This window comes from Peromyscus californicus, unplaced genomic scaffold, assembly GCF_007827085.1.
Source record: "Peromyscus californicus insignis strain IS unplaced genomic scaffold, ASM782708v3 Scaffold_10__1_contigs__length_136768540, whole genome shotgun sequence".
In the NCBI taxonomy this organism is placed as follows: Eukaryota; Metazoa; Chordata; class Mammalia; order Rodentia; family Cricetidae; genus Peromyscus; species Peromyscus californicus.
This window is the reverse complement of record NW_026294391.1, coordinates 68,573,826-68,588,641: the sequence shown is the minus strand read 5'-3', so window position 1 is coordinate 68,588,641 and position 14,816 is coordinate 68,573,826. Positions and strand designations below refer to the sequence as shown.

The 14,816-nt window shown below is 36.5% G+C and overlaps 1 protein-coding gene across 1 annotated transcript in view; it reads right to left on the bottom strand.

Annotated features, from left to right (window-relative positions):
• The window catches only part of Dach2 (dachshund family transcription factor 2), a 511,265-nt gene that overhangs the window by 121,599 nt on the left and 374,850 nt on the right, over nt 1-14,816 (bottom strand). The window contains exon 5 of the mRNA XM_052735012.1: nt 10,503-10,661. Coding sequence (XP_052590972.1) covers nt 10,503-10,661 — 159 coding nt within the window. The remainder of the gene's footprint in view (nt 1-10,502; nt 10,662-14,816) is intronic.

Here is a 14,816-nt window from a genome sequence, read left to right as displayed (position 1 = left end):
AGGGTCATTTGCTAAAAGAACTCCTCTTTTCATTACTGTGTTTTCTTCTTGACTGAATAATAACTGGGGACATTTATGTAGGCACATTTCTGAGTATACTAGTCTACAGTTTTGATCTATTTGTCAAATAAACCCCAAGGTATGATACTGTCAGTCTCCTGACTATGTTAGTCTTCTCACATTGCATTGGCTACTGATTACCATATAAACATTAAAATAAGTTTGTGAATATGTACAAAATACTTTCCTTATATATAAATCATGATTATATTGAATCTGTACTTTAAGTTGAGAAGAATTGACATTAAAATGCTACTAAGCTTTTTTATTCATGAGCATAGAATGTCACTTCATTTATATAATCTTCGGTGTTTTTATCATAAATTTGTAGTTTATATTCTATAGATCTTATATACCTTATTATGTTTATAAATAAGTATCTCAACATTTTTGCTTATGTAAAAATATATTTTTAAATTTCAGATTGAAATTTTTTACTGACAGAACATAGGAAAGTGACTGATTTTACATTAACTTTTTACCCTGAAATATTGCCTTAATAGACTAAAGACTATATTGTGAAATTTTTGGTCTGTTTTTCCATAGACAACGTCACTTTAGAAAAGAGAAGTTCATTTTTCCCAATCAATGTAAGTTTTACATTTCTAGAATAAATATTTGTACATTATTGAAGACTTTTGCATTTCATTCATAGACATATTGAGGTGTAGTTCCTTTTTATTGTGATGTTATTGCTTTTGACATCTGAACAATGCTGATTTCACTGAGTATGTTAGAATGCCATTTGATTTCTATATCAATGAAGAGATCATTGATATCCAATGTAAATTCTGCCATAATATCTAATATTCTCCTGTGTATACATCTTGACCTGGTATTTTATGTTCTGGAAAAATATTAATTATACATTATATATTCAATTCCTTTAATGTATTACATACATCTTTGAGATTATTTAGTCCTTCTTGTTATAGAATTTCTAAAGTGTATCTTTCAAGAAATTTTTATCTAGGATATAAAATATATGATAGTTTAGAATGGTTTTCTATTATGATATTATATATGAGATCAGTAATGATGACTCTGTTTCTTATAATAAAAAATCATGTCCTTTTTTCTTTTTGTTAACCTGCTAACAGGTCTATAAGTGTCATTGATCTTGATAAAGGATCACCTTTCACTTCTATTGTTCATTTAAACTAAATCTCTGTTTTGAATACACCAACTAGTACACTATTATTTATTAATTGTTTCCAAGTTACTTTGGATTCATTTAACTTACCTTTTTCTAGGATAAAGTTCAGGCACGACCTGCCAGTCAGTCTACCTGAAACACTGCACTTCTAAATAAGAAGCATGACACACCATGCTTCTGGATATTCTCAGACTTCAAAACACTGAAAGTGCTAATCAATCACAGTCCATATGCTTCCATGATGTAAGTGATTGTTCTCGTGCAATAAAGCAGATGCTGATCCCCGAAACCATTTCTGGAGTTGTTCATCTCCATGCCTTTTACCAACCCACAGTTACTGCTGTCTTGTTTTTGGGAGGTGCCCTGGTAATGATTACAACGGCATCTTTTTAGTCTTCTAAACAGGAATATTCATTATTTTTTATCATTCTTGTTTTTAATGCATTATTTCAAAACTACAAATTTGTCTCTAAGCACAGTTTATGTCATAGTCCCAATGTTTTGCTAACTGGTATTTTCACTTTTCTTTTTATATTTTCATTTTGTCTTAGTCATTTGATTCATATTCTATTGGAAGTCTACTTTCTACTACTGATTTGTACTTTAATTCCATTATGAATGATGCATTTTTACACGATTTTATTTCTTTATATTTGTTAATGTGGATTTTATGGCCCATAATGTGTTTATCTTGGTGATGTCCCATGTGAATTTAAGAATCTTTATAATTCTGTTATTGGATAAAGTAATTTAAAATGTCTATTAAATTCAGTTGTTTAATTGCTCTGCTCAGTTCAGTTATGCCCTTCTTATAGATGTGTCAATTACTTCTAGGCAGCTGATAAAGTCTCCAAGAGTAGATTCATCCATTTTCTTTAAATTTATATCAGATTTTTTTCCTCACATAATTTAATGCTGTATTCAGGGCAAGTACTTGAGGATAAGTAATGGCATTTTAAAGGAAATTTATGATTTTTTTGTTCCTTTTAAGCTGGCTTTTGGAATAAATATAATTACTCCAGTTTTTTTGATTACTTCAGTTTTATAGTTGTTATTCCTTCCCTTGTTATTACTAAATATATCTATATTAGTATTTTAAATGAGGTTCTTTTAGGAAACATATTTATTAATTTTTTTTTCAAGAGAGGGTCTCTCTGTGCAGCCTTGATTTTCCTGGAACTTGCTCTGTAGACCAGGCTGGCCTCAAACTCACAGAGATCCACCTCTTTGCCTCCCAAGTGCTGGGATTAAAGGTATGCATGACCACTGCCTAGCTAGATGATGATTGCCTTGCAATAGGCTGTTTGGACCAGTGTGAGACCTGAGAGAGTAATATTTACTATTTCTTTTGTAAACTTTTCTTATTTTCTTTGCTTTTTATAATCTTTTCTTGTGTCTTCTGTTAGTTTTGTTGTATTTTGCTCAGTCAGTAGATGATTTCAAAGGGAGCAAGTTCATCATTAAGTGAAAGCAAAAAGCATTCATGTCTGATGCCATTAGGATACACGAATCAGTTCCTATCATTTAATTGGCCAATTCAGGCCATTTCCATGAAAAGTGGTTATTAACCTAATTTAAGTAGCTTCTACTTCTATTTTTATTTGTTCTTTTAATGTTTTCTTAATCTCTTTTAACCCATCCTCCATTTGTGTTGCCTTCTCTTGTTTTAATGGAACAATTTAGATACAATTTGTAACAATTTCACTCCCATCTCTCTCCCTCGTCTCTCCTCTCCCTCCCATGTCAATTATAGTTAATTTTAGTATTTGGCTTAGGCTATTTTAAATTAATGATTTTTTGAGATTGTTGTATATGAGTTCTGTATTTATAACATTTCTACTCCTCTCTCTCCCCTCCAACTCCTCGTCTATCCCCCTCTCTCTCTCAAACCCATTATCTAACTCTTTAATTACACATACACACACACACACACACACACACACACACACACACACACACACACACACACACACACACACATACACACAAATATAGTCTGATGAATACATTTACTGTCACTCATATGTGGATGTGTTTATGACTAAAGGCTTGGGGTGGAATCAACTGTCAGGGGGCCTATCTCTGGAGATGTTTTCATGTAGAATTAGAACTTATCTAAATGTAGTTGAAAACGTTACTACATAAATATATGGATAGTACAAGTGCCATATAAAAAGAGTATTTTCAAATCTTCTCTCCTAGTGCAATTGATTTCACTTATATACAAGGAATAACCACCAAATTGGCTATTTTTATGACCAGATTATTATGTTAAATTAAGAATAAGAAAAATATTTGTTATTTGATTGATTTAATAATATTCCAGTTGTATCTATTTCCTTCTTTCTGAATTACTGTCTATCCCACATTTCTCGCATGGCAGGTCTATGGCCATAGCTTCACATTCTTTCAGTATTACTAGTGTTACAGAATTATGATTTGTCTTTTACTGAATTTTATATTATTGCTTACTTCTTTCAATACTTGACTAGCCCATGGAATTCTATGTTCAGTTAGTTTCTGGAGAGTAATGCAAAGTATTTCCTAGTTTTTTTTTCTATGTAAGGAAATATTTCCATTTCTTCTACTATCACCTTCTAGCATTTTCTCTGTCTTGATTTTCTGCAGTTTGAATTATATGCAGACTTGTAGACTTCTTTGGCATTTAACATAGTAGTGTACTTTGATATATTGTGACATGGTTTCCTTATCTTTCATTGATTTTAGAAAAAAAATCACTTGTCCGAACATGGTCCATGAAGGAAGCTGTAAGAGGAGATATCTGAGAGCTTATGAGATAACTCCAAGTAAACAAGTAAACAAAAGGTCTTATAACCTTTGTTCCTCCATAACATGGGTTGCTCTTGAAATGTGCTTTTGTGTCCCTCCCAGGAGTAATAAATAGGAATGGCTTTACTCTAGATTACCCATTATTTTACCCATTACTATTAAGAATTATGTGTGTGTTCAAGCACAACTTGTCCTGGTGTCTGTATCCAGCCTAGACTCACGTGGTCTTGCCCTTGACAGTAACTGCTGTATATAGCTTGAACTCAAGTGAACTTTGCTCATATGACTTTGACGAACCTTGCAAATACCCTCAGAACATAAATTTTCTGATGCCCTGAATAAAGTTGGCTATTGCATGAGACTTTATTCTGCCTCATTTTGGGGCTCCATTTTCCCAGGTTCATACTGCCAACTAGAGTAACAACAATCCCTGATAATTCAAATAGTTTTCCATTTATGTTTCTGCTTTCTTTTTCTTTTATATTTCCAAATCTAGAATGCCACATTTTTTTCTAACTAGCCCACGACTTTTGTTTTTCAGTTGGAAATTTTTTAATAATAAAATAAAACAAAATATAAGATAAAATAAACACTAATACATATCAATAGGATGAAACAAATAAACAGAAGGAAAAGAGTCCAAGAAAATGCATAAGAAACAGATATGGAGGCCTAACTCTTTTGGAGGAGGAGATGAGGAGTGGAGGGGGGAAGGCTGGAAGGAGTAGGAGAAGGGGTGAGAGGGGTGTGTGTGGTTGGTACATAAATGAATAAAAACATTCTTAAAAATAATATATATCAATGCAGAGACCCACTCATTCATACACTCTGGAATCCCATAAAAACACTAAACTGGAAATCATAATAAATGTACAAAGGACACTCTTTCTGCCTCCACATGGTTCCCTGAGACCTGAGGGGAGAGATTTGATGGAGATACCAGCTGAGTATCCTAAGGTTTCTCACTTTCTGCATAATGTCATCTGTGGGTCTGTATTTGCTTCCACTTGCTACAGAAGGAAGCTTCTCTGATGATGGCTGAGCAAGGCACTGATATATGAGTATATCAGAATTCATTAGGAGTTATTTTATTGCTATGTATCTTGTTTGTTTAGACCAATAGTATTTGTTCTATCCTAGGTCCCCAGGCTAATCTCAGATTCTTGGTTATTCATAAAGTGTCAATTATTAGTTCCATCTCATGGAGTGGGGCAAATCAGATATAGCTTGGTGGTTGGTTACTCCCACAAGTTTTGTGCCACATTACTCTAGCATATTTTAAGGCCAGTCACCATATTAAATCAACGCATTTGTGGAAGGTTTGGCATTTATGGTCTTCCTTTGGTAGAGTGCAGAGTACTTTCTTGTATCAAATATGCTAGCACATAGGGATGAAGGCTTTCTGTAGGCACAAGTTCATTTTCTACATGTTCAATGAGTAGTATGAGTGTTGTCTTCAGTAATAGGGATTTGCCATCAGTTTGTGGAGAGCAATATATAGTATTGGCAACAAACTGGATTGTTTGGGGATTCTCATGAAACACTTTGACCTACAACTCAATTAGATACAACTCAGTCCTAGTCCTGGAAGCATCATTGGTGACAAGAGGTATCCAGCTGGGACTGTCTTCTCTGTTATTTGGCAATTTCTTTTAGATCACCTTCACATATGTATGTATTTTAGGAAGGATCTACTATATTAGGTTTTCAGAGCACCTTTGAATTGGCCCTTAATTTGAGCTGTTTCTCCCCATATTCTCTCCCTCATACCTTCTTCCCTTTCTCTCCTCAGTTGATCCTCCCATTCCAATCCCCCTACATGCCACTCATAACTATCTATTCTATTTCCCTTTCCTAGAAAGATCTATCTGTGCCTTTTTCTGTCCTACCCTGGCCCACGTCCATTACTCTATATCTAACCTCTATAACAATATGCATTGTAGGTCAGTTATCATTGACTCAACAGTTAATACCCAAATATAAGCAAATATATGTGGACATGGTGATGTTTGTCTTTCTGAGTTTGAGTTACCTCACAGAGGATGATTTTTCTGGTTCTATTTGTCTTTGAATTCCATGACTTCACTTTTTAAAATGGTTAAGTAATATTCCATTGTGTAGTATACATTTTCTTTATCCATTTATCTGTTGAGGGACAACAAATTTCCAATTTCTATCTATTATAAATAGAGCAGCATTGCTATCCAACTCCATCCCTGTTCCAGCTCAACCATCCCTTATGTTCTCATCCCCCATCCCCTACCCTCTATTGCCTCATCTTCAGTGTACTCACCTCATTCTGCAGGGGTGGGAGGAGGGAAGAAGGAAATCTTTGATTGGTATGTAAAATGAATAAAAATTTTTTTAAATAAAAGTAAATAAATAAATAAATAGAGCAATTATTTCTGAGGTAGGATGGAGCATTGTTTGGTTATATACCCAAGAGTGGTATAGCTGAATCTTGAGGGAGTTCTATTTTCAGCTTCTCGAAGAACCACTACACTGATTTCACAGTGGTTGCACAAGTTTGCACTCCCACCAGCAATGGATGAGTGTTCCTCTTGCTCCTCATCCTTGCCAACATGAGCTATCCCTTTTTTATTGATCTTAGATATTTTGGCAGGTATAAGATGAACTCTCAAAGCATTTTTGATTTGCATCTTCCTTACAGCTAAGGATGTTGAACATTTAAGTGTTCCACAAATATTTAAGTTTCCTCTTTTGAGAATTCTGTTTAAATTTGTACACCGTTTTCAATTGTGTTATTTGTTTGCTTGATATCTAGTTTTTTTTTTTTTTTTTTTTTTTTTTTGGTTTTTCGAGACAGGGTTTCTCTGTGTAGCTTTGGTGCCTGTCCTGGAGCTCACTTTGTAGACCAGGCTGGACTCAAACTCACAGATATCCGCCTGGCTCTGCCTCCCGAGTGCTGGGATTAAAGGCATGCGCCACCACCGCCCGGCTGATATCTAGTTTTTTGAGCTCTTCATACACTTTGGATATTTGTATTCTATCATACATGTAGTTGGTAAAAATCATTTCCCATTCTGTTGGTTCCCGCTTTGAATGATGGTGCCCTTTGCTGTGCACCTGTCAATTTCATGAGGTCCCATTTAATAATTATTAATCTTAGTGACTTTAATAATGGTTTTATTCAGAAATTCTTTTCCTGTGCCAGTGAATTCAAGACTATTCCCCGCTTTATCTTTGATCAGATTCAGTCTGTTTTTATAGCTCACTGATTCTGTTAGATGGACTTAAGAAGAGCTTTAAGGGGATCTGGCTGGATGACCAACCTTGCAACTACCCAGGCCCAGAACCAGGGCTATGACTTGGCCCACCCCAACATCCACCCCATCTGTGATCTGCTGGAGCATGTGAAGGGCAGGATTTGCAGACCTGAAGCTTCAGGATCTCCATGACAGAGGGCAACAACAGGATAATTAAAAGGAGTTCTAGTGAGGGCACTGCATGTCAACATGTAGAAGATTGCAGATAGATCCATATCTATCGCCATGCACAAAACTTAAGTCCAAGTGGATCAAAGACCTCAATATAAAACCAGTTACACTGAACCTGATAGAAGAGAAGGTAGGCAATAGTCTTGAATGCATTGGCACAGGAGATCACTTCCTAAATATAACACCAGTAGCACAGACACTGAGAGCAACAATTAATAAATGGGACCTCCTGAAACTGAGAAGCTTCTGTAAGGCAAAGGACACAATAAATAAGACACAATGACAGCCTACAGAGTGGGAAATGATTTTCACCAACCCCACATATGACAGAAGGCTTATCTCCAAAATATACAAAGAAACTAGACATCAAAATTAGAAACAATCCAATTAAAAAAATGGGCTACAGAGCTAAATAGAGAATTCTCAAAGGGAGAATTTCAAATGGCTGAAAGACATTTAAGGAATTGCTCAGCATCCTTAATTATCAGGGAGATGCAAATCAAAACTACTCTGAGATATCATCTTACATTTGTCAGAATGACTAAGATCAAAAGCACTGCAGAGAGTCTATGTTGGAGAGGATGTGGAGCAAGGGGAACACTCTTCCACTGTTGGTGGGAGTACAAACTGGTACAGCCACTTTGGAAATCAATATGGAGGTTTCTTAGAAAATCGGCAATCAATCTACCTCAAGACCCAGCTATACCACTCTTGGGCATATACCTAAGGAATCCTCAATCACGCTACAAAGACACATGTTCAGCTATGTTCATAGCAGCATTATTCATAATAGCCAGAACCTGGAAACAACCTAGATGCCCTTCAACTGAAGAATGGATTAAGAAAATGTGGTACATATACACAATGGAGTACTACTCAGCAGAGAAAAACAATGACATCATGAAATTTGCAGGCAAATGGATGGAACTAGAAAATATCATCCTGAGTGAGGTAACCTAGACTCAGAAGGACAAACATGGCATGTACTTATTCATAAGTTGATACTAGATATAAAGCAAAGGGTAATCAGGCAACAACCCACAACTCCAGAGAAGCTAACTAACAGGGAAGACCCAAAGAGGGATGCATGCATCGCCCTGGGAAGGGGAAATAGATGATATCTCCATGAGTTAACTGGGGATGAGGGGTGGGCAATGGAGGGTAGGGGATACGGGATAAGAGCATACAGGAATGGGATGATTGAACTGGAACAGGGAGGGAGGGGGAATGCAATGAAAGAGATACCATGATAGAGAGAGACATCATGTGGATAGAGAAAAACTCAGTGCTAGGGAAGTTGCCAGGAATCCCCAAGGATGACCCCAGCCTGGGCTACTAGCAATAGTGGAGAGGGTGCCTGAACTGAACTGGCTTGCCCCAGAGATCAGATGGGTGAACACCCTAACTGTCAACACAGAAATTTTCTCCAATGACTTATGGAAGCAGATGCACAGATCCACATCCAATCACTAGACAGAGCTCCAGGAGTCCAGTCAAAGAGAAAGAAGAGGGATTCTATGAGCAAGTGCATCAGGATCATGATGGGGAAACATGCAGGGATGACCAAACCAATCTAGAGGGAACTCATGAAAGCTGGATCAATGGCTGGGAAGCCTACATGGGACTGGACTAGGCCCTCTGCATGGTGAGACAACTATGCAGCTGATCTGCTTGGGGGCCCCCTGGCGGTAGAATCAGAATCCATCTCTGGTGCATGAGCAGGCTTTTTGGAGCCCACTACCTACGATGGGACACCTTGTGCAGCCTGAGGCAGGGGGAGGGGCTTGGACTTGCCTCTAGTGAATGTGCCTCCACATGAGAGGCCTTGCCTTCTTGTGGGAGGGAGTAGGGGATTGTTTAGGAGGGGAGGCTGGGGGGCGGGAAGAGGGAAGAGGGGATCTTTGATTGGTATGTAAAATGAATGAAAAAAATTGCTTAATAATAAAAAAAGATCCTATGACAAGCACTTCAGCTACTGAGCTACCTCATCAATTCTTGGCCTGCATTTCAAGCTTTTTTTTTCATGAGATGTGTTTTCTATGTTTGCTTTTTGAAAGTCCCAAATGAGTTATCAGGTGCATGAAGGCTAAGAAAACTTTGTCTTTAGGGAAATGTTTTAGGTTGAACAGGATTTGAGTTAGAATATTTTATGTATCTAATATGTGGTATTCAATATTCCTCTGGTGTTCTTTTTCTGTACCACAGATTTCTTTTTCTTTCTCTCTAGAGAATTCATAATACATAGTACCTGAAGCTTTTGGTTCTTTCGGCTATAATAAACTACTACTATACAACCTTACTCGAGTGATGATATATTATGAGGGGTAACTATTTCAAAATTCTTCTATTGCTTCAACCCCAGGGTTTAATGGTGGAATTAAACTCCCAGGAAAAGGAATAATAGGACTCTTCTACAGGAATTCTTGTTTATAAGAAAGTATTTTTACCCAAGTAACTTGATGAAAGACCTATTTTACAGCAGAAAGATTTAAGAAAAATTTAAGCCCATGCAAAGATCATCTAAATAGGGACTTGTACAAATCATCTATATTCATATTCTTAAGAAATATTAATGATTAATTTACATAGTAATTATTCTATGCAACTAATTATTAAAATATTTACCTTTGTCAATTTGTAGCATTCAGAATAACCTGAAATAGTTATGTTTTCATCCGAACCTTTTATTTGTAGTAACTGCTTGAAGACTTATCCAAAGTGACACAATGTTTTATCATTTTGTAAAAACTGAATTGAGATACAAATCAGTGTGGTCCTTGTCAACATTCCTTACTACTCAGCTTAGCAACCTCACACATACTTACATACTTTTATTTTCCTCTACTACTATACCTCCCCAGTTACCTATATGATATAAATTCCATATTCTCAAAGAAATCACTCGTTACTTCTTCCTATGGTTTTGAAATGTTATACATTGTGAAAGAGAAACAGACTAAGCCTTGCATTCCAAGGTATCTGGAAAGTCTTGCCTTGTACTTTTACAACATACAATTTGCTCAGTATAGTATACGTACGATTGCTTAGCAGGTGATTCTGTTGAAGTGGATTGAGGGTAGGAGCATTCCCAAGGCTGGGCTGGCCAGCCAGTGCTGCATGAGCAATTCCATGTTGAGGTCCAGGAGCAGCAAGTGGAGATTGTATCTTATCTTTATCCCAGGAGGATTCACTTCCACCTAAAAAAAGAATATTGAAATGAAAAGATTTCAATTGAAAGATTTTTCCATGAGAAGCTTTAAAAATCCTCATTGTAGAACTGTAATCAGCAGTACCTCTTAGAAATTCTTTATTGATCTGCAAACCCACAATCCTAGTTCCAGACTCATGAAAGCCCACAAACACTTTTTGTATGGGGCCACCTTTCTTGGTTAAGCTGCATTCCCCTTTTTTCCTCTTCTCCCTCTGCAATTGGCAAACCCACAAACCTAGTTCCAGACCTGTGGCCTGCAAACACTCCTTGGTGTGTGGCATCTTTCCTGGGTAAATAGCTTCTTCTCATTGCCTTTGCTTTATCCAACCGACTGACATATACAAACTCACAAGCTTAGATCCAGACATATAGCCCTTAAATCTCTCCATTTGTGAACTCTCTTTGCCTGGCTTAGCTCACTGACCAGCTTAATCTAGCTCAGCTCAGGTGACACATTTCTTGCACTGGCCCAATCTAAAGAAGGGCAGATTATCATATCAGACACAAACAAAGCAGTCTACATGTGCAAGTCAAACAAGATATACAGAAGTAAGAAACAGAAAGAGCCCAGTGACAAATGGTAGACAGGATAATTAAAATTAAGAAAAGTATGCAAGAAACAAGCCAGCTAAGGTTGGGCATTTATAGGTAAGAATAAGCCTCCGTGTGTGGTTAATTTGGGAGCTGGGTGGTGGGCCCCCCAAAGAACCAAAAGAGTAAAAGAGAAAAGAAAAACAACAATGGAATTGAAAAGCTTCATATCTCTATTAGAAAAAGAAAATTCAGGGGAAATTTTATAAATAGAATGAGTCAAGCAGAAGATGGAATATTAGGACTCAAAGATAAAATATATAATCTAGATGAAATAAGCAAAGAAAAAATTTAAAAAGCAGAAAATAGATAACTTGAGAGAGGAAATCAAAACCCAGAAAGGTGAAAGTTACATGTTTTCTCTCATATGAAGCTCCCAGCTCCAAATCTTCAGATGTGAGTACATGTCCTGGGATAACTGCAAAAATCAAGAAAGTAAAAGGGGCCCATGTTGGGTTGTGGGGTAGGGAAAGAGGAGAGAGGGGAACAGTACCATATAGGTGAGGGAGAAAAATACAGAAGAAGAGAGGAGGGTAAAATAACAATAAGGGGTTCTGAAATTTTCATTAGAAATCATACCATACAATTAAATTTCTATATAAAATATACTATAATACATGTAAGTGTGTGTAAAGATAAATATATATAGTTTAAATGAAATTTTCTCATCTGAGCTGACATGTTCCCTCCAAGAACAAAGCACCATCTAATAAAAAACCCAATAAGAGGCATGAAAAGCCCTTTTTCAAACTGTTGGTCAGGGTTGTTGAAGAGATCCCCAAAACATTGCAAGCTAATGTTATTGCCTTTGTTTGTCACCCAGAAGTGGAAGGTTAGTCACTATTGTGAAGATACCATGACCTTTAGACACAGGGAACAGAGGTTTCTGAGTTGGAGATGACCTCAAATTCTCCAGATTCATGGAACCAGAAAGCATTATTCACACTTCCAAAGTGGGGAAGCAAACAAGTGTCCTATCCAGCTGTGATGCCTATAAACCACAACAATGACCAACATGATACAATAACACCAAGGGTACAATTGTGGCATAAATACTTCGGTTTTTATTAGTTTTTATTAGAACCAATAGTTCTCTAATTGAACTTAAGATACACTCAACAAGTGTGAATTCTGAATTGTTACTGGAAACCTAGTCAACTACCCAGGAATAGTGAAGTCATAGATTGTAGAGGAAAACTTATCATTGCAAATTTATTAAGCTGGGCAAAATACCTAACTACATTCAAATTATTTGTTCTTATACACACAGATAACTTAGTTCTCATCCTCCATCAAAGAAAATTTTCTTTGCAATACATGGAGATCATTACAGAAAATGACAACCATTCCAAACTGCAGTTGAAGAGCCAGGTTCCAACTAATACATCTACAACACAACTTCCGCACGTAAGGATCATGGAACATTGCAGAAGAGGGAGAAGAAAGATTATAAGAGCCAGAATATTATAAAGTTTGCTTTGAGATTGTGTTTCCTAGTAATACCAGAAGTGACATTTTTAAAGTCCCAACTATATGACTGACTAAACACGAGCTGAGCAAGGATGAGAATAATAGTCATGCTAAAGTGGATGAGGGAAAGTCCATGAGGCCTCAATCCTATACAAAGAACTATGACCATATCAGAATCCTGAGAGTGGAAGAAATAGTTTTACCCAGGGAAACATATACCAATTGACTATCTAATACCAAACACTGAGCCCTAAAATAAATATATATATATTATATATATGTATGCATGTGTATATACATATATATATGTAACATTGTACAGACTTAGCTGGCTGTATTTATGCATTTAAGAATATATATATATATGTTTGTGTATATACATATTCATATACATGTAATAACAAATAATGAAAAATAGAGAGCAAGAAATTGAAAAAGAATGGAGGGGTATGTGGGAGGATTTGAAGGGTGGAAAGGGAAGGAGAAATGATGTAATAATATTATAATCACAAAAAATAAAATAAATATTTTTAAAAGCATAGCATAGGAACATAGGGATATGGAACACCACCTGTCTTAGGATTTCTATTGCTGTGACAAAGCGTCATGACCAAAACGTAAGTTGGGAAGGAAACAGTTTATTTTGCTTACACTTCTATATCACTGTTCATCATCAAAGGAAGTCAGGACAGGAAATCCACAGTGCAGGGACCTGGAGGCAGGAACTAATGCAGAGGGCATTTAGAGGAGCTTCTTACTAGCTTGCTTCTCCCTGTCTTGCTTAGCCTGCTTTCTTATAGACTCCAGGACCACCACAATGGTTTGGGCCCTCCCTCATTGATCATTACTTAAGAAAATGTCTTACCGGGGATCTTATGGAGGCATTTTCTCAACTGAAGTTCTCTCATTACACAAGCCTAACTTGTGTGTTAAGTAGATTCAATACTAGCCAGCACACTGTGAAAGCCTAAATCTTCAAACATAGACATAGAAGAGGGAAGAGTGGCAGATCAATGACATAAAACATATCTTTAACAAGATCTTCACTAAACTAAAGACAACTTCTCCATACAGATTCAAAAGGCACACAGAAACCCAATAGACAAGACCCCAAAAGAAAAACCCTGTTAGACATCAGAGTCACAACACTAAATTTATAAACAAAAAATAGTGAAAGTGGCAAGAGAATAAACACAAGTAATGTGTAAAGAAAAACCTATCAACCTAAATGCCTACATTAAAATAGCAGAAAAACCACAAATAAATGACTTAAGGATGCACCTCAAGAATTTTAAAAAGAACAAACCAAAGCCACTATACAGCAAGAAACAATAAAAGTCAAAGCAGCAGTTAATGAAATAGAAACAAATAGAAACTCTAAGAGCTGGTCCTATAATCCATCTTCCCTGTCTTCAACTGGACTCCCGGAGCTTGGCCTGGTGCTTGACTATGGATCTCTGCATCTGCTTCCATCAGTTACTCGATGAAGGCTCTATGATGACAGTTAGGGTATTCACCAATTGCTCAGCCTTGATGCGGGGGTGGGGAGGTTGGTCCTGCCTCAACTGAATGTACCAGGCTCTGCTTACTCCCCATGGGAGAACTTATCCTTTTGGAGGAGGGTATAGGGGGATGATTGGGGGAGGAAGGCTGGGGGAGGAGTGAGAGGAGGGATGCGAGGGGGATCTGTGGTTGGTATGTAAGATAAATAAAAATATTCTTAAATAAAAAATAAAATTAAAAAAGAGCTGGTTATATGAGAAGATAAACAAGATCAACCAACCCTTAGCACAACTGAACAAAATATTGAAAGAGATGACTAAAGTTAACAGAATCAGACATAAACAGAGAGATTTTACAATAGGCACAAAAGAAATACAGAATATGGCAAGAAAATACTTTAAAACCTGTTGTCCATTAAGTTGGAAAATCTAAAAGAAATGGATTAATTTCTTGATTCATATGAACTACCAAAGTTTAACCAAGAAGAAATTAACAAACTAAATAGATCTGTAACAAAAGAGGATACTGATACGGTTATACAAATCCTTCTGATTAAAAAGTCTAGTTATAGATGGAT